The sequence below is a fragment of the Psammomys obesus genome, unplaced genomic scaffold (assembly GCF_907164565.1).
Source record: "Psammomys obesus unplaced genomic scaffold, mPsaObe1.curated_primary_1811, whole genome shotgun sequence".
In the NCBI taxonomy this organism is placed as follows: domain Eukaryota; kingdom Metazoa; phylum Chordata; class Mammalia; order Rodentia; family Muridae; genus Psammomys; species Psammomys obesus.
This window is the reverse complement of record NW_026593286.1, coordinates 35,804,557-35,828,226: the sequence shown is the minus strand read 5'-3', so window position 1 is coordinate 35,828,226 and position 23,670 is coordinate 35,804,557. Positions and strand designations below refer to the sequence as shown.

Here is a 23,670-nt window from a genome sequence, read left to right as displayed (position 1 = left end):
GTTTTTGGATTCAGCTTGTGAGTATTTTGAGTATTTTTGCATCAATGTTCATAAGGGAGATCGGCCTGAAATTCTCTTTCTTTGTTGGGTCTTTGTGAGGGTTAGGTATCAAGGTGACTGTGGATAATTATACTAAAATCTGTCCACCTAAAGAAGATAAGCAAGAAGGAGAACCCTGGGTAAGATGATCAATGCTCATTCAGAAAGGCAAATAGGATAGATATTAGAAGAGGGAGAAACAGGGAACATGACAGGAGCCTACCATAGAGGGCCTCTGAAAGACTCTACCCAGCAGGGTACTGAAACAGATGCTGAGACTCATAGCCAAACTTTGGACAGAGTGCAGGGAATCTTATGAAAGAAGGAAGAGATAGAAAGACCTGGAGGGAACAGGAGCTCCACAAGGAGAGCAACAGAACCAAAAAATCTTGGCCCAGGGGTCTTTTCTGAGACTGATACTCCAACCAAGGACAATTCATGGATATAAGCTAGAGCCCCTGCTCAGATGTAGCCCATGGCAGGTCAGTACCCAAGTGGGTTCCCGAGTAATGGGAACAGGGACTGTCTCTGACATAAACTCAGTGGCTCCTCTCTGATCACCTCCAACCAATGGGGGAGCAGCCTTATCAGGCCACAGAGGAGGACAAAGCAGCCAGTCCTGATGAGACCTGATAGGCTAGGGTCAGATGGAAGGGGAGGAGGACCTCCCTTATCAGTGAACTTGGGGAGGGGCATGGGAGAAGAGGAAGGGAGGGAGCTACAGCTGGGATACAAAGTGAATAAATTGTAATAATTTTTTAAATAAAAAAAAAAAAAAGAATACTTGCTGGCGTTCTCAGAGGACCTGAGTTTGTTTCTCAACACCCACATCAGACAGCTCACATCTGCCTGTAATTCCAGCTCCAGGGAGCCTGGTATTCTTCTGGACTCTGCGGGCTCTGTACTAACATGTAATGTACACTTAGTCATATGCATGCTTGTAAATAAAAATGTTTTTGTAAACATAAAAAAAAATACCAAAGAGGTTTTCTTTATGTTTGCAGATATTCCCCAAAGATCAAAGACAAATGAAAGTTAATAAAGTGAATTTACATGAGAAGGGGGAAATTTTCACTCCAACTCGTTCCTAGTTGAGTCAGTGTTCAACAAAAAGCCTGGAATGATGTGGACATTCACAGTATCTATGATGAGCGAAGAATGTTCAACATTCCTTCAGTCTCAAAAAGGAGCAACACATTAAAACTAATATATACTTTTATTTTTTTAATTAATAGCAGCCATCCAAATAATGTTAAAACCATATGCTCAAATATATTTGAGGTATTTGTATTAAGCAGAACTTAAAATATTCACTTATTCAAAATCAGTACATTAAAAATAAAAATGGTCAAAATAAGTGAACTGATGTTTTTTCTATTCAGCATAATTTAACTCAGGGAACAAAAGAAAATTCTATTATTCTATACCCACCCAATATTTCTGAGATTTGTAACTTTCTTGGTTCTATGACGACTCTAGTCATAAAGGAAGAACAATGTGCAAACAAGACTGAGAGCTAAGCACCCTTGATTCTGACAGGATGTGAATAATGAAATTGGTTCAGATATAAATCTTGAATAATAATGTATTTTTAATATATTTTATTTTTAAAACCTGTAACTTGGCTTGCAGCAAAAAGTATCCTTTTGAATGGGCTATCTTCAGTTTGTACTTCAGGGTGAGTGTATTCTGGGTATTACCGCTATTCTCTAAATTCTGAAAAGTGTGTAATAAAAGCTTACCTCTTGCCCCTTTGCCATTGAGCCTTGGACTTCTAATGTCCAAAAGGTTTGGGATACGCAGAGAACAGTCTGCCCAGGCCAATCTCTTACCCAATTAATTCGTTCATTTTTTGTATAGGCAGCAATTGCATCTCCAATCACCTATTTAAAAAAAAAGGTAAAAATGAACATTCTAGAACAAGATATCCATTAAAGAGGTAAACTATTAAACTAAATTGATTCATACCACTCACTAACTTTTTATATCATGCTTATTCAGTTAATGGACTCACATAAAGCATGTGATTAAAATACTTACATACAAGGTAATTTATATGAACAGGCACATTACATATTCTGTCAAGCACTATCAACTTATACAAACCACATTTCTCAAATTATTGTATGACCAGTTTTAGCCAAAGGTATCATACATGCATTTGTGTTGGACAAATTTGTACAATTTTGGTACAAAGTATAAATTCAAGTAATTTCAAAATGTCAGCCATCAAATTTGTAGCACGTGATTTTTGTTGAGTTCAATCAGCTTTCCAGGGTATCTCATGTGCAAGTACACACAATCCCCTACCTAACACCTGTGGTCCAGACATAGGTCAGATGCACAAGGCAATACTGACGGGCCCATGAGACAGATGGACAGGTCTTTCACGGCAAGGTGAAGGCTAACCGCCTATAAAGTCTAACTTACGGTCTTTGTTACACATTTCAGTGGGAGGTATGTCTACTTTTTCTACAAGATCTCAATGGGAAATACTCTAATCTGCCATCTATACCAACCAAAAATAGTAACATCCTCTGGGAAGTGGCACCTACTTAAGTGTTTAAATTTCAGAAGGGACTGTCAGAATTAGAGTTTCCAGAGCAATATATAGAAATATATAGTTTTAAGAACACTTACAACTTTCTAGACTTCTGGTTTAGCTGGATTTTTACAGAACATTGCCAACGCCAAGAGGTAACCGCCACTGGTAATGACATTTTTAAACAAACCACAAAAACCACAAGCAGGATAGATGAAAAAGCAAATGGCTATAGAATGGGAGAAAAAAATGAGAATACCAGGCACCTCAGACAGAGGACCCAAGATGAAGCTAACCCAAAAGCCTCCTTTCCCAGGGGCTAGCCCGCATGGTACCAGAAGTTACCATGCAGGCTTTCAAAGGAGGGAATCAACCAACGATCTTATCCAGCTGTGCGGCCAATAAACCACTTCAGCAACCAGCATGGCAAGATATCCTAAGGGTGCAGCAGTGGCCGTGGCCGGCATACCCTGTCAGTAAACAACCGCTCTCTAATTTGACTGACAGCTCTCTCAACCTGAGAGAGATCATTCCTGGTACTGAAACCTAGTCAGCTACCTGCAGCTAAAGTCATGGCTATTGGGGGAGAATTTAAAACTGCCACTTTACCAAACCAGAAGAAGCCCTAACTATATTCCAAATATTTATCCTATGCTCATAGATAAATATAAAATGTAGCAGTTTTCACCCCTCATCAAGGAAACTTAGCTTGTTAGAAAACCGGGAATGATTGAAATTCAGAGTTGTGGGGGGAGTCCCAACTAATACATCTAAAACACAGCTTCTGCACTCAGAGTTCATTGTGGAGGAGGAGCAGAAAGAACGAAAGAGCCAGCAGAACAGGAAGCTTGCTGTGAGACTGTGTCTCCTAGAAATGAAAGATAATGAAAGAAACAAAGGCTAGAAAAGCACAGCAGAGAAGGTTAAGATGGAGGACATGGGTTCTAGAAGGACTCTGTGGAAACCAACAGAAAAGAACTGAAATTTAAGTTATTCAAATGAGTCTGCATAGTTGGATGAGGGGAAACAGTTATGTACATTTTCTGCAGTACTCAAGATTGCATCTACTGTACTCATTTAAACCATATGTATTCCTCTCAAGCATGCAGATACAAATAATATGTTTTCCTATTTGTAGTATTTATATTGCATTTGCTTATATATTTTTCTAATAAGAATGTACACATGAACATTTTAGAATGAACTCCATTTTCTTCACAATTTGTCACCATGTTTTAATGCTGAAGTGACAACCACTCTGCCAGCAAGAATTAAAAGGGAAGCTAAGTGGTAATAGACGCGCCTACAGTACCAAGCTGCATATCGCGTCTCCTCGCAAACCACACAGTGCAACCCTGCGAAGCAGCGGCCGGTGTGGAATCCACCTCCAGCGCTAACAGTCACATTAGCCACCATGATATTTGCCAGTACTCGTCAATGCTTACCAAGCCTGGTGGCCACACATATCAGAAGTTATCACAAGAAATTAAGTGACTCAGTCAGTGACACCAGCTCTGTGCAGGGGGATGTTCACTGTACTGTAACTCAGGGAAAGGGTGAAATGGCAAGAGTCTAAGTCTAAATGATTTTACATACATTTGCTAAAAGAATTATTTGGGATATAACATTATAGCATGTGACATCAAACACCTCGATTTGAATTAACTTCTCCAATAGTGTGTGGGAGAAAATTTAAAAAAAAATAATTTAGGCATTAGTTAATTATGCTTCCTTCATGCTCCTTTGATCATTTATGGTTTTTATTGTTATACTAAAAACTTGATTACTAAGCCCATACTGTAGTAAAAATGAATTTAAACACTCATTTTCTATTTATTGGCATAACACAAAAATAATTATTGATGATTGCATTAACAGCGCTTTCTGAGATGTGGAAAATGTCAGTTTGGGGAAAGTAAATGTGACTTTTTTGGTGACCTGGTGGGTATTCTACATACGCACACAGCAGTAAGATTCTCATGTGCCAAATATGTGAACTACCCAAAGATGCTTCCAAGGTGGGGCTAAAACAAATTACATAGACAACAGTGCATCTAGTCATAATGAAAGCACCACACGTGGCTGCGCGCAATCAGGAAGACATGTTACTACGGCCTGAGTCCCAGGGTTGGGCATACATGGCATTTTGTTCCACCTTAAGTGAGTCATTGCAAAATAATGACCTCGGGTCTGCTCGTTTCCTCTAAGCTATCCACAAAGGTCAATTGGCTTGATTAGACTCTTCTCTGGCTATGTCTGGGAGTCTTTCTAGAGAAGCTTAACTGAAGGGAAGACCCATACTGAGCGTGGACAGTACTGTACCAAAGACTAGGATAGCTTGCGTAAATCACAGATAAAGATGAGGTGAGCTGAGCACCAGCATTCACCCCAGTCTCCCATTTTCAATATTTTGTCACAGCAACAAGTACCAAAAAGTTAGACTTTGAATAATAATTGATGACTGATAAATTACTACCTAATTCACAGTCTATTTATCAATGACATATTTGTGGGCAACATTTCTAAAAATAACAAATATAAGCAATTACCTTGTGGAGGGACTTAATCATAACCCTTTCTAACTCAAGCAGCCACTTCTCCACTTGACCCCTGGCTTTGGCTGTTGAAATGGTTTCTATGAGTTCCACGACTTCTCCTTCACTACTCTTCATATGTGTGATTTCTAAAGTTTCTGTAAATTCGACCTTTGCAATTCCTTCAAAGCATTTCTTCAGGTGAGGCTGCACTCTGTTGAAAAAAAAAAAATTAAACAAGTGGTCAAAGTACTATAATTGCTAACGTGTCAGGGTTCTTTGTTCAGTAATCGTCATCTAAATTTAAGCATGTACAAAGAAAGTAGTAAGATTTGAAAACAAAGCATATCTTTGTTTTCAATCCAATGAGTGGAAATGTGCCAAAAGGAGCACATGAACAAATCAGTTCCAGCTACAGTTCTCTAAAAGTTCTCTGAGGGCTGTAAGCCGGTCTTCCAAGGCGAATATCTATTTCAAGTGGGATCGTCGATGATTTTGAAACTCACAGGCTAGGTTTAGCATCTAGGAACTTTACAGCTTGATGATTCAACAGGTCTGGCATGCCTGCCATCTTTCTAGCCACTATGTACACTATGACTAACACATCACTTTGGCACATTTTCAGCTGAGTTCATCTTTAAATGGGCAAAAAGAAGTAAGGAATAAAACTCAGATGAAGATGTGAGCCTGAACTTATCTTATCTGTCCAGACTCTGACTCTTTCTATGTAGGTACAAGGTCGACAATAAACTAATTTGTTTGATAAAAACATTTATTCACTACCAGATTTATTCACTGATCAGATTTTTTTCCCGAGGGACTGAGGAATGTGCAATTAAAAAATCTAGTGGAAAACCTTTGCTGTGGAATTCGCATTCTTCCACAGAAGGTGAAGCAATAAGTAAGTCCATTACAGGCCGTGTGTGTGATTCAAATATGCAGAAGGAGTAAAAGACAGAGGTATACCTCCAGGAAAAGTTGCCAGAGAATGCTGTGTCATTTTAAATAGAGTGGGTGTGAAAGGCCTCCCCCAGTGGTGGATGTTGGTGCGGTTATCCATAAAGATCTCCAGGAGAGAGATAAAGAAGTCAAATGGATATTTAAGGAATATTCTAAGCCTTAATATTCTCAACCTTCTTAATGCTGCAATGATCCTTTAGTGCAGTTCCTCTTGTTGTGGTGACCCTTCAACCATAAAATTATTCCACTGCTACTTTATAAATGTAATTTTGCTGCTGTTATGAATTGCAATATAAATACCTGATTATTTTATTATATATTAATATAATACATTACAAAATAACTTGTACTTCAATACTGAAAAAAATAAAGTTTATAAAACATAAATACGCCAAAGGAGCTGGGACCCACAGCCTAAGCAGAGAGAATGGTCCTTGAGGGACCTTCAGGAGAATTGCAGGAGCAGCCCTAAAGCTGACGCTCAGCCTCTCCAGCATCCTCTCAACACTCATAACGGTCAGAATGTGCTTATGATAAAAGTAGAAAATAAACAACACTGACCCAAAATTGCTACTTATTAACTTCATCCCTCCTCATGCTATATTTGAGAATGGCCCGTCGCTGAGACCATAGGAAGTCATAAAGCACCACAATGCCTGGCTTTTATTGATGTATTTTGAATATGCATGAAAAGATCAGTGTGATATGGAAGAGTGATGTGTCCTCAGATTCTTAAAAAAATATGTAATAAGATAAAAATTCCACCCCAAGGTCCACCCTATTCAAAAGGACATATGCAGAAACATTATATATATATATTCAATAACTGATAACTTAATCATCGCTAACAATGCTTAGAATATTCTTGTAGAAAGTTCATATAAACATAGTTGTCCATCATTATTTATGTTCTATCTTGTTCCAAAATGTTAAGTTTAAACTGATGTAGGTAGCCAAGCGTCCTGGCATGGGCGCTACTTACCGGGTGGGGTCCTTAGTCTCAGACAGAATCTCAAGAAGCTCGTCGTTAGACAGGAAGAAGAACCGGGGGAAGAAGAGGCGCTTCTTTTCCAAGTACTCATTCAGCCCTTTAAGGATGAGCTCCAGGAGTTCATTGGACTTTTTCAGCCTCTCCAGCATTTTCTCAATAGTCACAACTGCCAGGGCGTGCTTATTCTAAAACCAGTAAGCAAACAGCACTCAGATTGACTTCCGTTGTTGCGGTAAACACTGACCAAAAGCAACTTGGGGAGGAAAGGATGTAGTTCTTATTGTGCTGGGGCACAGTCCATCATGAGGGAAACCAAGGAAGGAGCTCAAGCTGGAACCTGGACGCAGGAACGGAAGCTAAGACCATGGGGGGGGGGCTGCTTACTGCCTTGTTCCTCGTGGCTTGCACAACCTGCTTTCTTACACAACTCGGGACCAAAGTGACCGTGTGTGTGTGTGTGTATGTGTGTCTGTGTGTGTGTGTTGGTGTGGCACTGCCCACATCAATCATGCCCACAGGCCAGTCTGATAAAGGCAATTCCTCAGTGGAGGTTCCCTCTACCTAGATGAATCTAGTTTGTGTCAAGTTGAGAGAAGAAGAAAAAACAAAAAAAACCTACCTAATGCATCGTGCAATTCAAAATACTGATTATTAATTTTATTCCTCTTTAGATTATACTTGAAATTGTACACTTTAGTAGAACAGAGATCATGGGCAATTTAAAGGTATTCATCTCTAAAATAATAGTCTTGAATATTCTATGTCTGCCAAGTTCTTTTATGTAAAAGTCATGTGACTCTAACTTCAAGTCAAGGTGTTTCCAACTTCCCACTGTTAGCAGGAACGTAGGAAGAGAGAGAAAAGGGATGGGAAGGAAGGTTAGAGAGAAAATATGCTACGTGAACTCATAAGAAGGGTGAGATAAAGAGTGTAGAATGAGACACACCTTTTGTCCTTTATTCTTGAGGGAAGGTACTGCGAACCGCAAGTCAACATCATTATTATTTTGGATATTGTTAAGAAGAGTGAACTGACACTAGCCTGTTTTTTGTTTGTTTGTTTGTTTGTTTTGTAATTATAGATTTAAAAAAATAAGTGCTTGAGTGTAGGGAAGTTTTCTGGAATGATTTTGTGAGTAGCCCCCCCCTCCCCCCGCCGTGTCTGTCTGCATGGCCCCTCTCTGCTTGCAGAGGGACTTAGGCAAGGGTGTGCTCCCTGAATTTTGTAGAGACAAGACCAGTCTGCCTTTAAGGCTTCGGACTCTGAAATTCTAGCGCTTGTAAATGTCACTGCGGGTGGTTTGCTTCAAAGCCACTCAAACTGAATTAAGCATTTTAAAAGGAGCTCTCTGTTTGACAGCTGGTCTCAACAATTATAACCAAAAGCTAACATTAAAAATTGACTCTTTGGCAATCATGGAGCCTGCATGGGTCTCCCCTAGGTCTTTTGCATATATGTTATGGTTGTTGGTTTGCTGTTTTGGGTGAAACTCCTAACAGTGAGAGTTAGGGTGTCTCTGATTCTTTTTCCTGCTCTTGGATCACTTTTCCTCTTACTATGTTGCCTCATCCAGCCTTGATATTAGGATATGTGCCTGGTCTAATTGTAATTTGTTATGCTATGTTCCTGCTCTTTTTCTGGGGGGGAGGGCGCAGAAGGGAACAGAAGGTGAGTGAATCTGGAGAAAAGAGGAGGTGACAGCTGTGGGGAACTGAGAGGAGTGGAGGGAGAGGAAGTTGTGGTAGAGCTTTATTGTATGAGAGGAATAAATACGTTTTTTTAAAAAAATGACTCATGCTTTTTAAAAAGTAACCTCCTGACTTCTCAAAAATAGTTGTGTACTTAGTGAAAATGGCCATTCTGCCAAAAGCAATCTACATATTCAATGCAATTCCCATCAAAATACCAACTTAATTCTTTGCAGACCTTGAAAGAAAAGTTCTCAACTTCATAGGGAGAAACAAAAAACTCAGAATTTCCAAAACAATCCTGTACAACAACAAAGCGTCTCCATCCCTGATCTCAAGCTGTTCTACAGAGCAATAGTAATAACAACTGCATGGTATTGGCATAGAAAAAGAATAGTGGATCAATGGAACTAAATAGAAGACCCAGAAATAAACCCACACACCTATGGAAACTTGATTTTTAATAAAGAAGCCAAAACCATTAAATGGAAAAAAAAGACAGCATCTTCAACAAATGGTGCTGGTCCAACTGGATGTCTATATGCAAAAAAATGAAAATAGATCTATATTTATCACCCTGCACAAAACTAAAGTCCAAGTGGGTCAAAGACCTCAACATAAAACCAGACACATTAAATCGGTTAGAAGAAAAAGTGGGAAACAGCCTTGAACTCATTGGCACAGGAGACAACTTTCTGAACAGAACACCAACAACACAGGCTCTAAGATCAACAATAAATAAATGGGACCTCATGAAACTGAAAAGCTTCTGTAAAACAAAAGACACCGTCATCAAAACAAAATGACTCCCTACAGACTGGGAAAGGATCTTCACCAACCCTACATCTGACAGAGGGCTAACATCCAGTATATATAAAGAACTCAAGAAGTTAAAAAGCAACAAATCAAGTAATCCAGTTAAAAAATGGGGTATGAAGTTAAACAGAGAACTTTCTGTAGAGGATTGTAGAACAACAGAAAAACACTTTAATAAATACTCAACGTCCTTAGCCATCAGGGAGATGCAAATCAAAACGACCCTGAGATTTTACCTTACACCCATCAGAATGACTAAGATCAAAAACTCAAGTGACAACACATGCTGGAGTGGTTGTGGAGAAAGGGGAACCCTCCTCCAGTGCTGGTGGGAATGGAAACTTGTACAACCACTTTGGAAATCAATCTGGCACTTTCTCAGATAATTAGGAATAGTGCTTCCTCAAGATCCAGCCATACCACTCCTAGGCCTATATCCAAAAGATGCTCAAGTACACAACAAGGACATTTGCTCAACCATGTTTGTAGCAGCTTTATTTGTAATAGCCAGAACCTGGAAACAACCCAGATGTCCCTCAGTTGAGGAATGGATACAGAAATTGTGGTACATTTACACAATGGAATATTACTCAGCAATTAAAAACGAGGAAATCATGAAATTTGCAGGCAAATGGTGGGACCTAGAAACGACCATCCTGAGTGAGGTATCCCAAAAGCAGAAAGACACACATGGTATATATTCACTTATACAGACCTATAAGATAGGATAAATATACTGAAATCTATCCACCTAAAGAAGATAAACAAGAGGACCCGGGTAAGATGATCAATCCTCACTTAGAAAGACAAATGGGCTAGACATTGGACTAAAAGAAAACAAGTAACAGGGCAGAAGCCAACCACAGAGGGCCCCTGAAAGACTCTACCTAGCAGTGTATCAAAGCAGATACTAAGACTCATAATCAAACCTTTAGCAGAGTACAGGGAATCATACAAAAGAAGGGGGAGTTAGTCTGAGGTGGAAAGGATAGGAGCTCCACAAGGACCAAATATATCAGGGCACAGGGGTCTTTTATGAGACTGTTTCTTCAACCAAGGGCCATGTATAGATATAACCTATAACCCCTGCTCGTATATAGCCCATGGTAGCTCAGTGGGTACCCTAGTAAGGGGAACAGAGACTGTCTCTGACATGAACTCAATGGCTGGCTCTTTGACACCCCACCTCCGAGGGAGGAGCAGCCTAGTTAGGCTATAAAGGTGGGCATTAAAGCCAATCCTGAAGAGACCTGATAAGCTAGGGTCAGATGGAAGGGGAGGAGGACCTTCCCTATCAGTGGACTTGGAAAGGAGCATGAAGGAGATGAGGGAGGGATGGTGGGATTGGGAGGGAATGAGGAAGGAGGCTACTGCTGGGATACAAGGTAAATAACCTGTGATTAATATAAAAAAATAAAAATTATTATAAAAAATAAATATATATAAATAGTTGTGTACTAACCACTGGGCATATATAACTCATATACAAAAATATGATCTTGAGTTTTAAATAAAACGCATTTTCTCTCTTTTCCTTCATATGTGTGCACATGTGAGTTACGCACAACTTGGTTTTGGCTAGGCTGGCCCCCGCCCCCAGTTTTCCACCTAAGTTGGCCTCCCCTGAAGTGAGGTTACAGGATGCCCCACAATGTCCAACTTCTTACAGGCAAACTGAGGATGGACAAACAGCAAGCACTCTCCTGAGCTACACATCTCCCAGCCCTTCCTCTGTTTTTCTAACATGTGGCTGATACTACCTGAGTATTCACCACTAGCAAAAGTAGAGTTCTTTCCAAAATAAGCTTATAATGTCTGGGGGATGGAGGTGCTAAAACTAATAAAATCTCAGTCCAATTAAGCTACAAAGGTCATGAGAACACAGCAGTCACCACTTAATGTGACATTCTAGGAAGGCTGCATGAAATTCAAACAAGAAAATGCCATTTTAAGAGTAAACACTGAATTTTAAGATTAACTAATTGCTTATTTTTTGTATTCTACTTAACCATGACTGGGAGGTCATTGACATGACAAAAATACCAGCTGTAAATTGTTTCATGTCTGAATTTTATTCTAGCAGCTGAAGATGGGGCTCCCGGCTAAGTGGTGCATCTAGCACGTGCAGGTTCCAATTCCCAGCGGGTTTCAGTCTCCTTTCAAGAATCTCATACAGGTGGTTTGTTTGTTCGTTTGTTTGTTGTTAATGTGCTTTTGGCTTCTCTTCCTCTTTGGTTTTTAGCCTCAAGCCTGCCAGTAGGCATCACTGAGTTCCTCAGAGGCATCCTCATTTCTGCCTCCTGTGGGCCAGCGTCACGGCCTAGCTCATGCCACCACTCGGGATTTTATTAGTAAGTGAAACACGGGTGAAAAGATAGCATGGTTTGCCTTGCTTTAGTAAAGAAAAAAAACTAACTATCATTAGTACCCATTTTATCAATGAAACAAAAGTAAGGAACGTGTACAGTGAGAGATTGAACAATCTCCAGTTCTCAAAGGCATTTTATGTAACTTTCAGAAGCTTTGTGTTTCAAATAGACATTAAACACTACCTCTCCTCACTTTCTGTCTTTCTGTCCCTGTCTCTGACTGTCTGTCTCTGTCTTTCTCTCTCTCTCTCACACACACACACACACAGATACAGATACAGACACAGACAGACAGACAGACACACTGACAAACACAGGACATAATTTTTGGATGTGCATGTCCTGCAGGGTGAAATTGCACTCTTACGAGGCTAAATCTAAAATCCAGAATAGTGTTCTTTGAGTGCCACCTTCTGGAAGAAAATGTGATTCTCTTGTTAGAAAAAGAAATTATTGCTAATAAAACTGGAAATTTTTTTTCACAAGGTAACAATTATTGTTTGGTTAGAACTCAGGTAGCTAATCACAATTTGACTATTTTATATATATTGAAAGTTATAATGATCAACTTTAGAATAACTGATTTAAGTTTAGTAAATATAATCACTGAATAGCAATAACAAAGAAGCCAGAAAACCCCTGGAAAAGAAGCACTGGGGCTCAGCTGGCCGTGTCCCGTCTGTAATGTTGAGTACCAGACATGTTTTCTATTTCAAAGCCTTATGGGTTGTAGAATATTTGTATAGACCTTTACTGGTTGAGCATCTTAAATCCAAAATTCAAAAATCCAAAATAAAAAGCTTCAGGTTTTGAGGCAATTCAGGTTTTGAATTAGATATGCTAAAGCCATTTTACATTCCTGAGGTCAGTTTTACTTAGCCAGATCAGCTCAATGGCTCTGATTCAAATACAAACTTGCAAATAGTCTGGATGCATTTGTACGTGTGCTGAGAGCACAGGAAAGTGATCCTTACGCGCCCAGAAGAAAACAGACACAGTGAAGGCTGACTTGGAGAAAGCAGAGGCCCCAGGGAGACACATTGATTTCCATCCTGACCTCTTCTCCCCGCACCCTTCTAATCTTACATTATTTGTTTAACCTCTTTTTAAAATGGGAAGAGTTCTCCTTCTCAAAGCTGATGTGATAGGTGTCTGAAGTGGTTAACACGATGACTACACCCTTCATACACACATTTAAAACCACATTTCAGTCCTCTCCCACTCATAGCTGACAGAGAGAGCAAGAGAGAGACTGGGCAGGAAGATAATGGACACACTACCAGTTTTATTAAGCTAAAATTAGCATTTTATAAACCAACGTTCTTCAAGAAATATGTATCATTACATTTTATTTATTGGGGGGTACATGTATGTCATGATGCGTGTCTCAGTTAGGGTTACTGTTGCTATGAAGAAACCTCATGACCAAAAGCAAATTGGGGAGGAAAGGGTTTTTTGTTGTTGTTGTTGTTGTTGTTTTTGTTTTGTTTGTTTATTTTTGGCTTATACTTTCACATCACTGTTCATTACTGGAAGAAGTCAGAACAGGAACTCAAGCAGCATGGGTACTTGGAGGCAGGCACTGATTAGAGGTCATGGAAGAGTGCTGCTTAATGGCTTGTTCATAGCCATCACCAGTCTGGATAGCCCAAACGAGGACTGGTAGGGTTGATTGACATGTCTGAGCCAATGGCCTGAGTATGCAGAACCTGAAGCTTTTGTTTTGTCAAATGGAGAAAGATTTCTCATCCCTGCTGCCAGGAGATTTACAGGAAATATAACAGATATTTGCCTAAGGGAATTGAGCTCCAACCACTTCTGGAGGAATTACCTTCCTCATATTAAATCCCTGGACATCGGAAAACTGGTAAGGACTTCAAGTTTTGGCATTCAGAGGAGGAAAGCAGTCTGACTGCACAGAACCATAAGGCTCCTCCAACTCTGAGACTCTTGATTCTGTCCGGAATTAGAAATCTTCAAGACCCAGAATATTTGTGGGATTAATATCGATCCCAGGGACCATTTCCCTAAAATTGAATTTTCAGAATAAAAACACAGGAATCTTTACAACTATCGATAGATAATTCCAGTATCAGTCCTGCTTATTCAACAGCTATCTCTCAAAGCTCAGCTCCGTGTCAGCCTGTTTGGGGGCTTGATAACAGCAGTGAAGAAAACATAGATCCCAGGCTCCAGGGGCAGCAAAGAGAAGAAAACAAATGACAGACGCAGGGATTGCTAAGCTTCATGCTCCTCACACTCTCTCACGCCCTCGCACTGGGAAGAAGCCGCAAATGACCCAGCGCCAAGCAACTCTGCCAGTGCCATGCATTTGCTTGTTGTCCGGGAGTCACATTTTGATGGCTCTCACAATATTTCAAACCTTTATTATTCCCCCTGCTGTGGAGATCTGAGACCATTGATCTCTGGTGTTACTATCCAGACATGTAGAGCAGCATGACTCACACCATGGAAAATGGCAACTTAATCAATCTGGCTGCTCCACCCCCTCCCTGCCCCTGCCCCTGCCCCTCACACACACAGCAGGATAGAAACTGGGCCAATTAATAACCTTACAGCGGTGTCCAGCTGTTTAAGGGAAATTAAGTCAATGTCTCCCACTTTACATAAAAGACGAGGAATGTGAAGAAGGTCCACTGGAAGCCAGGGTAGGCTGAGAGCCAGGATCCCTGTGACAAACAGTTGACAATGCTGGGAAGGCAAAGGCAGAGTTCCAGAGGGAAATTAAAATGCCACCACTGTGGACACATGAACTGGAAAACCCAACAGCTTTATAGCTCACGTGGAGAATGTTCCCGTGGTCTGGAAAGAAAGGGATCCATGGCCACAAGCTTCTCTTAAGACAAAGACACAGGAAGCTGCTGAGGAGAAGGGTAAGTCTGCAGAGGTTGAGCTACAGCATTTAAGGAAAGACACTGGGACCTGGAAGGACAGGATGGAACAGCCACTGTAATGCAGAAGCTGCACAGTTCCCCAGAAGCTCTGGCCAAGGACCTGATGAAGGTGGCCGCCCAAAACGGCCGAGTCTTCAATATAAGGAAAACAGTCTATGAAGAAAAACCCAGTGCCGTGGTATAAGCTACAAAGAGCAGGGTGACTCGCTCTGGGACAGCCTGATTCTAAGTTGAAGCTGGCACTCATTTACCGTTCTGGAAAACCTACCATCCTTGAGGATTATACTAAATCTTCTCAGCCTGTGCTCTCTCGTGGAGCGACAAAGCTGGGTGGTGGCGCCTTCACAGCAGGTTTACTTAATATTTAAGCCCATTTTAAGAATAACAGCTCGGAAGGAAAAACAGAAAGATTCCTTTCAAAATGTTTTCTCCTTGACGATACAGGGAACAATTGGTTCTTCCCAGATATGTTCATTAAAAGTAATGGGTTTATGCCTGCTAACTTAACACTCTTCAAGCCAAGGCGGAAGAGGCCATTTTGGCAGGAAAGTCATTATTTTAGGACATTTTATGAAAGTTCTACCTACCACAAGGACTTGACTAATAAAAATGTTCGTCATGCAAGTGTGGAGCTCTGAGTTCAGTCTCCAACACCCACATGAAAGTGCCAGTCATGATTAACAAGGGCTTTTATTCCAATCCTGGGGAGGCAGAGACAGGAGGATCCCTGGGGAGCCCTGTCCAGTCAGTGTTAGTGACCAAGCAGAGTAGGACCTTCAGGGACGGAGTCCTGTACCTATGTTACAGGGATGTACTTGAGCATGCCTAAGAAGGAACTGGACCAAGACTGTGAATGCAAGTAGCCCTCAGAGATAGAACCCCATGCTTGTTTGGGAAGAGCAGCACTCTGGAAGTGAACTCCACTCTCATCTGCCTGCTGCTGGAATCTTTCTATTCTTCCATGTCTTGGCTGTGTTCATTTTCAGCCCTACACATACCAGGATTCAAGCCAAGATTCAAGATTGTGTTTGCTTACACCAGTGGGAGATGCTGTCTCAAAAACGGAAGTCTTTAAAGAACGCCGTGAAAAGTTAACTCTGGCCTCCATGTAGACATGCACACGTGTGCACTCATGTACATGTGAACACACACAAAAATGTGAAAACTAGAACATGCATGCAGAGCTACCTGAAATGGTGATTCCTCGGATAGCTCAGGGCCAAGTAAACGAGAAACACGGAAAGGAGTCACCCTTCTCGGTGCCACTGAAAACATTTGTGACTTACAGGAAGAGACGGAAACAGGAACAGCAAAGCGTGTTTCGGAGAAAGGTTTCCAGGCCAGGTGGGTGGCTTTGCGTGGGTTCCAAACTCGAGTGGGGAAGCAGCAGATGCCGTTGAGAGACCTAGACGCGCTGACGTGACCACAATTTCTTAACAGCATAATGCTTTAATGGACTGGGATGAGCAAAAGCGTGTGTGTGTGGGGGGGGGGTAGCCTGCCCCCTGTGGAGATGCTGTAACCGCTAACCAAAGACAGAGAGGCTTTCCGCTGCTGCATAAATTAGCTGGAAAAGTAGCAGCAGGGTTTGACATGACTGACTCCAATTTTAAGAGCTCTACAGTGGGTAAACGTGACATGCCACGCTGCCAAGCCCAGCAGCACTGCACGCGGCAGAGGCGTGTGGAGGACGGCTTCCCGCGGGCACCACGGCCTTCGGCAGCCGCCACAGGCAGCAGGTGCCATCAGCGCGGAGAGCTTTCACCCTCAAAAGAGATCAGGAGGCCAGGAGCTTCTTCAGCGCTGCTTGGCAGCAAAGGATTTTCTTTTTCTTTTTCTTTTTTTTTTTTTACACATTTCTGTCCTGATACCTTTCTTTTATTTTCTTGTATTTTCACAAACTCCCAACACATTCTTTTTTAATTAGTATTCTTCCTTACGTTAGTTCTTAAGTTAGCTTACGAAGCAACAGGCTTCAGCGTGGCATTTTCATAGACACAGGTCATTACTCTTTTTTAAGTTGCACTCCCTCCTCCGTGCCTCCTACCACCTCTGGCTGGTCCCTTCCTTCCTCAGATAGTCCTGCCTGCTGCTCTCAGGCCACAAGGATTTCATTTTCTCAGGTTCTTTTGTTCTCTCCTCTTCTCATGATCTCTGATCAAATACACACACGCTAACAGATACATATCCACATATACAAACACACATGTACTCACATGCACACACACGTAACAGATACACGCATTCATGCACATGCACACACGCACGCACGCATGCATGCACACACATCCACACAGGCACACACAGAGACACACATGTACACAGGTGCGCCCACACGCTTCACATATACACACAGACATACACTATTCTCACACACACAGCACACACAAATGTACACACACACTCACACACACATACACATATACTTTACATAGAGGAGAAAGTATAAAGATCTGTCTTTCTGAGCCTGCATTATTCTGCTTAACATAATGAACTCTAGGTTCCACACTCCCTTTTTTCTGGAAATGTCATGACTTAATTTTTCTTCACAGTTGAATATATTCATTTCCACTGTGGATAGTAATTTTCCTAAGATTACTCTTCTGTTCTTCAGACAGAGTGTTATCTAACTGATAGATTTCAGAGGTAAGCATGACGTTCGTATGCACTAGGAATCTAGAGACATCATGGTCCTCTGAAAACACACATGAATATGTAGGTGGGACTTCTTGAGAAGATGAAAAGAATCAACAAAAATGGGACATGCATGAGAGGATAATGAGAAATACGACCAAAGCACATTGTACGTGTATATGAAGACTGTATAATGAAACTCTAAGTATGACTAATTATACTGCTAATAAAATGTCTTATATTCATAACCTGATTGGTTATAATTTGTGTATGTGCAGTAGTCTAAAACAGAACTGGAGATATCTCTGAGGCATGTCTGTAGAAAGAAGATAGATACCACAAAAGGAAGAGAGGGAACATAAGGTAGCAAAACAAAAAGGCAATTTCATTTTAAATAAAGTGCGTGTCTCTTCAGGAAGGTGATAGGTAAGCTGACTTCAAGGATCAATGTGTTGCTCTGAAGATATTTAAAGAGGACATTTTGGAGCAAGGGTTCCACCAACTTAACAGCTCAAGGGAAAAATTCTTTACTATGAGTGGCAGAAAGAGGAGGACGGAGAGGAGAATGAGGAAGAAAAGAGGTAGGCACAGATGGAAGGAGAGGGGGAAGGAGGAAGAGAGACAAGGAGGAAGGAGAAGGGAGGGAGGGGAGAAGAGGAGAGGGGGAAGGGGAAGGAATGGGAAGGGAGGGGAGAGAAGGTAGGGAGGAGGATGAGAGCCAAAGCAGCTAGAAGAGAGCCAGTAAAGTAGGAGTTATCTTCTTTCCTCAATGAAATTCTAGTAAGGCCTGGAGAGGACAGGAGCTCTACAAGGAGAGCAACAGAACCAAAAAATCTGGGCACAGGGTCTTTTCTGAGACTGATACTCTAACCAAGACCATTCATGGGTATAACCTAGATAACCTAGAACCCCTGCTCAGATGTAGCCCATGGCAACTCAGTCTCCAAGTAGATTTCCTAGTAAGGGGAACAGGGATGTTTCTGACATGAACTCAGTGGCTGGCTCTTTGATCACCTCTGGCCAGGCCACAGAGGAGGACAATGCAGCTAGTCCTTAAGAGACCTGATAAGCTAGGGTCAGATGGAAAAGGAGGAGGACATCCCCTATCAGTGGACCTGGAGAGGACCACGGGAGTAGATGAGGGAGGAAGGGTGGGATTGGGAAGAAATGAGGGAGGGGGCTACAGCTGGGATACAAAGTGAATAAACTGTAATTAATATAAAAAATAAAAATGAAAAAAAGTAAGAGTTTTCTGTCCTTGCCAAAAGCTAAAAGGATAGCACAGGCAATACAGATTTTGGACTCAGTGAAAGAACAATTGATATGTGCCTACACAGACATGTTTCTCCCTGACACTAAACATACTCAATCTAGTCAGGTAGCGCTGCATTTCAACAGCAAAGGCCAAAAATTTAGAAGCAGGTTTGTTCTGAGTATCTGACTGAAAGAGCTGGTAAACACTTTAATTCTGTTTTCATGCCTCAACCCCCAGTCTCACACTAGCTGTGACATAGCCATATATTTGGCGCAAATAAGGAACATATCCTTTAAAATGCACCCATCCCCACAAACTTGTCATCTTCCCTCAGCACGGCAAACGAATGAGTGTTTCCACTTACATGAGCTATTCTGCTCTTTATAAGGTCAGTGCTCATAGTAGGACCTATAAATCTCACGCGTGTCAGTCAGCAGCCTCATTTCCCTTGTAATGTGAGTTCCCTAGGAGAAGCAATGTTGTGTGGAAGGAGCATAAAGGAGTAAGCCAGTCAGTAAGTCAGTGAGTGACAGGGCTCCCAGAAGCTTGGCACGGGAAAGAAGAAAAAGCCGACGTGTACAGTCACTGCTCCCTCCACACTGAAGGAAAGCCGGTGTGTTCTCTGCCCTCCTTGTGGCTGCATAGTTCCTGCAGGTGGGTGGTCTCTCAGGAGCATTATGCTAACATGTGCTCTGGGAAGCCAGGGTGGTCACAATGTTGGCGAGCAGGCTCTGTGGCGGTGAGCCTCTCCCCAGGCCCCACCACTGCCGTTGTGCCGTTGTCGGGACTGGCCACATATATGCTCGAGGAGAAGAGTTTTGGTTTTTGCTTGTTCTGCACTGATTGCGAGTTCCCTTGACTCTCAGAGGTTCTCCGGGTTGGATAATATATTACACAATCACTCTATTTCATAGCTCACTGTGCACACGCTGGAATAGGCTTGCTGATATTCGGAAAATACGTCAACTGGTCAACCATATTTCATAGCTCACTGTGCACACGCTGGAATATGCTTGCTGATATTCGGAAAATACGTCAACCGGTCAACCAGATAATTATGTACCTACTTCTGCAGTTGTGCCTTTCACTGAGTATTCACTTAGAATGTAAATACACTCACATCATGCTTTGCTCCGTGAGCCCTTAGATCCCTCCTCCTCAAACCTCCCTGGTATCACTCCTTTCTATCTTGTTTCTTCTAAATGGGTTTGCTAATGACCATGATCAATGCAAGGCTACGCTTTTGACCATCTCTCTTCCAAACAAGGTTTTCAAAGTAAAATAACTAATAAGCTCAGTGGGCACATTGTGCACCATTCTGAAAGGCTGCCTGTAGGCGGGAGCGCCACTGTTCATTTCTGAAAGGTACAGGCATATTTTCATAAGTGTCTATAAATCGATGTCTAATTTCCTTCAGCCACATCAAAGATTCTTCTATGATTTTGTCTCACTGAAATAAGCCATTGAGGCTGTTCGGTCAACAGACCCACTCATGCCTCTTTGAGTCTTTGGTACTGTACTCACACCAACACATTTGACCATATGGAAGACAGTCTTTCCTCCCCAGGCAAGCACTAGTACAATATATTATTACCCATATTTTCTACAGGTCTCTGCTAAGACTTCTAGTAAGAGTCAGCAGAATTTGAGCTGCTGAGTCCCCAGTGTCAGCCAAACGCATTCAGCTGTCCCCCTTTCCAGCTGCCATCATCCTCCTCATTCTCGGGGAGTAAACCGTGTTTCCCAGAGCAAGCCCAGCAATACCATACAATTAAAATTGAAGTTGGCAAGTCACTGGATTTGACTCCCTATTTTGGCCTATGTTGAACCCCAGCTCTAAGAAGAGCAATCATAGACGCTCTTTGTCCTTGAATACATCTCAAGCAGAGAATTTAAAATACTAAATTATGCCATTTTGTTAAGCCTTTGGTGCTTAAAAAAAAAAATCACTTCCTCCTAGAACTCTTGTATTTCAAAGTCTGCCAAGGTGACCTATTCCAGGAACCACTGTAAAGACTTGCCCATAGAATAGACAAGAACAACAGCACAGTTTCAATAAAGGACTTTTTTGCACTTCATGCAAAGACTACCCTATGTTATAGGGCATACCAAAAAGACACATACATCAGAGACATGTACCAAAAGCCATCATTGGAAGTTCATTTTCAAGTTGCAGCCAATTCTCAAAGTTTCCCAGTCCTAAAGAATATGGTCAGGATGAAGTCCACCAGCAGCCAGAGCAGGGGTGAGATCATCATCTATTCACATCGAGCCAACTGGGACACCTCAGCTATACATAGTAGATCAAATAGACTTCATCTCCAGGACTGCTGGGGCACAGATCCTCTTGAACAGGCCCAGTGCTAGCGGAAGACAAACAGACCCTGTGTAGCATCAAATTCCTCTTCCCAGAGCTTGTTGCAGCTGTCTTGGGTCATACATGAGCTACCTTAGCAGTGAGCAGTCCACAGCACTTCAGGCTTTGGTCCTAGACTAGGGCTATGCTGGTCTGTTGGCAGAGTATGGCTGATAGTATTGTTGACTGTGGATGTGACATGGAAGTCTGAGGCTGGTTCATCTGTGATGATTCTCTGTGAAGCCAGTCTATACTTCCTGATCACAGCCTGGGGGTTATAAATAAAAATGCAGGCTTGAGGTCTTGGTCCCCTAGGATGAACCTTTAGGAGTCGACTACATGTCTCACGACTTCATCAGAACAACACACACTTCATACACACCCAACTTTGGGGCAGCCGCTGGTCCTCAGACAGTGACCACACACCAGCAGCGCATTCCTGAGGCATCCCGAGCCTGGGCACCACTCAGGACTAAGAAGGGGCGTGACTAATGCCTCAGAAGTAGGCAAGCAGCCTGTCTAGGGGCTCTGGGATGACAGGTGAAAAGCCAGATCAGGAAGATAAAGTGAATCTGTACTCCTCCAATGCCCAGGTGACATCACACACCGACAGCACCAAGACTTTCAAGAAATCGAATTCTCCCATAACAGCCAACATGGGATGGCAGGAGCTGACCATTCGGCCATTCCTATGGATGGCTGGTACACTGATGGAGAGTTTTATAATGCTTTAAGAAAACTCAATGAGAGTCAAGAAAATACAGAAGCAGTTCAGTTATATTACAAAAAAAAAAAAAAACTTTTAAAAAGAGATGAAAGCAATTTATAAAACTCAAACCAAATTAGTTGAAAATAGAACTACCCAAATTTAAAATGTGATAGAAGGTATCAAGAGTGGGGGAGGTCTCCACATGGAAATACTAGAGAGTGGGAAGGAATGTTATTTCAAACTATAGCTGGAGAGGAAAACAAAAAAGAATGAAGAGGATGAAGAAAGCTCACAGGAACTGTGGCCCTGTGTTAAAAGATCAAATATTTGGGCTACCAGGACTTGAGAATAATGACGGAGTACAAGATTATTAAAAGTAAAAAACTGACAAACACTAAAAAGGATACAATTATTAGGTGCAGGGAGGTTAAAACATCGTCAGATAGACTGAAGTTACGTGTACCCCAAATTTAGCACCAAGCTCTAAAGAGGCAATGAAGAAGCACATTCTCGGGGTAGAGACCTAGAGGAAATAGCAATAGGGAGTCAGACGCACCAGATACCAAGCCAAGGGGCAGCGGCATGAGATCAGACACTGAAGCAGAAAAACTGCCCCCTAGCAAAACTATCCTTCCAGAAAGGAGGAAGGACAAACAGAAGCTGTGAGAGTAGATCTCCACTAGACATTTCCTACAGGAAATCACATGAGGGCAGTTTGCCACACTTCAAGAGACATTGACACACAGTGAGTAAGGAACATAGGAAAGTGTACACACTGGGAGTAATCACAGAGAAAATACAGGGGTCTCTCGCACAGTGAGAATGCAAGTTCACACAGCCCCTGTGGAAAACAGTCTGGAGGTCCCTGGAAAAAGTTCAAAATAGAAGAAACATATGATCCAGCAACCCAACTAATACACATCCAACACTGGGATGGGCACATCGGACAGTACGTAGCCAGGAAAGGCGGACAACTGAACACGTACGTGGCTGGACTGAGATCTTGTTTATGCCCAGGCCGGCCCACAAACACAACACTGCATGACCTCACTCATGTGCCGAATCTTAAAAAGGTTGACCTTGTAGAAGGCAAGATTAGACTGGTGGCTACCAGAGGCTGAGGAGACTAGGCTAGAATGAAGGTATGAAAAAGGCTTGACCGACTTACAGTGCATGGCAGTAAGTCAGATGTTTGAGTGTGCCACTGAAAGGTAACATGATTATGTGTTATAATAATAGAATGTGTACTTCAAATATTCAGAAGAAATGTATTACAAAGCTTTCACCATAAAGATATGATGGGTGTTTAAGGAAACGCAAATCTCCGGATGTCCTTGATAGGAGTCTGTTCATCTTATGACGACCTGCAAAAGAATCGCCTACTACATACCTCTTTCCCCACTTCCCGAGGATGAGAACACACAAAGCAGTCAGGGGAGACAGTTATGCCATGCAGCAAACATTAATGAAGTGTTGCCAAAGCAAACAGCAGTAACAATAAAAGGCAAACCTGTTTGGGAGTTAGTGTATGAGCAGGTTTAGTTGAGTCACACAGTTCCATGTGGCCATGCCACCCCTTCTCTGTTCACTAATGCCAGCATAGATGCCCCTTCTAGACACAGAATACTTAGAACTATGGGATTTTAAAGAATATTTTCATCAAATATCAAAAATAGATTTTTTTTCCAGGAGTGGTGGTGCCTTTAATCCCAGCACTCAAGAGACAGGAGCAAACAGATTTCTGTAAGTTTGAGGCCAGCCTGGCAGCAAGTTCCAGGCCAGCTAGCAACAAAGTGAGAACCTGCATTGATAGATAGATAGATAGATAGATAGATAGATAGATAGATAGATAGATAGATAGA

At 41.9% G+C, this 23,670-nt stretch overlaps 1 protein-coding gene across 1 annotated transcript in view; it reads right to left on the bottom strand.

The window, feature by feature from the left end:
* The window catches only part of Dnah7 (dynein axonemal heavy chain 7), a gene marked incomplete at its 5' end in the record, with an annotated part of 256,610 nt that overhangs the window by 174,550 nt on the left and 58,390 nt on the right, over nt 1-23,670 (bottom strand). The window contains 3 exons of the mRNA XM_055616804.1: nt 1,782-1,922; nt 5,131-5,329; nt 7,058-7,251. Coding sequence (XP_055472779.1) covers nt 1,782-1,922; nt 5,131-5,329; nt 7,058-7,251 — 534 coding nt within the window. The remainder of the gene's footprint in view (nt 1-1,781; nt 1,923-5,130; nt 5,330-7,057; nt 7,252-23,670) is intronic.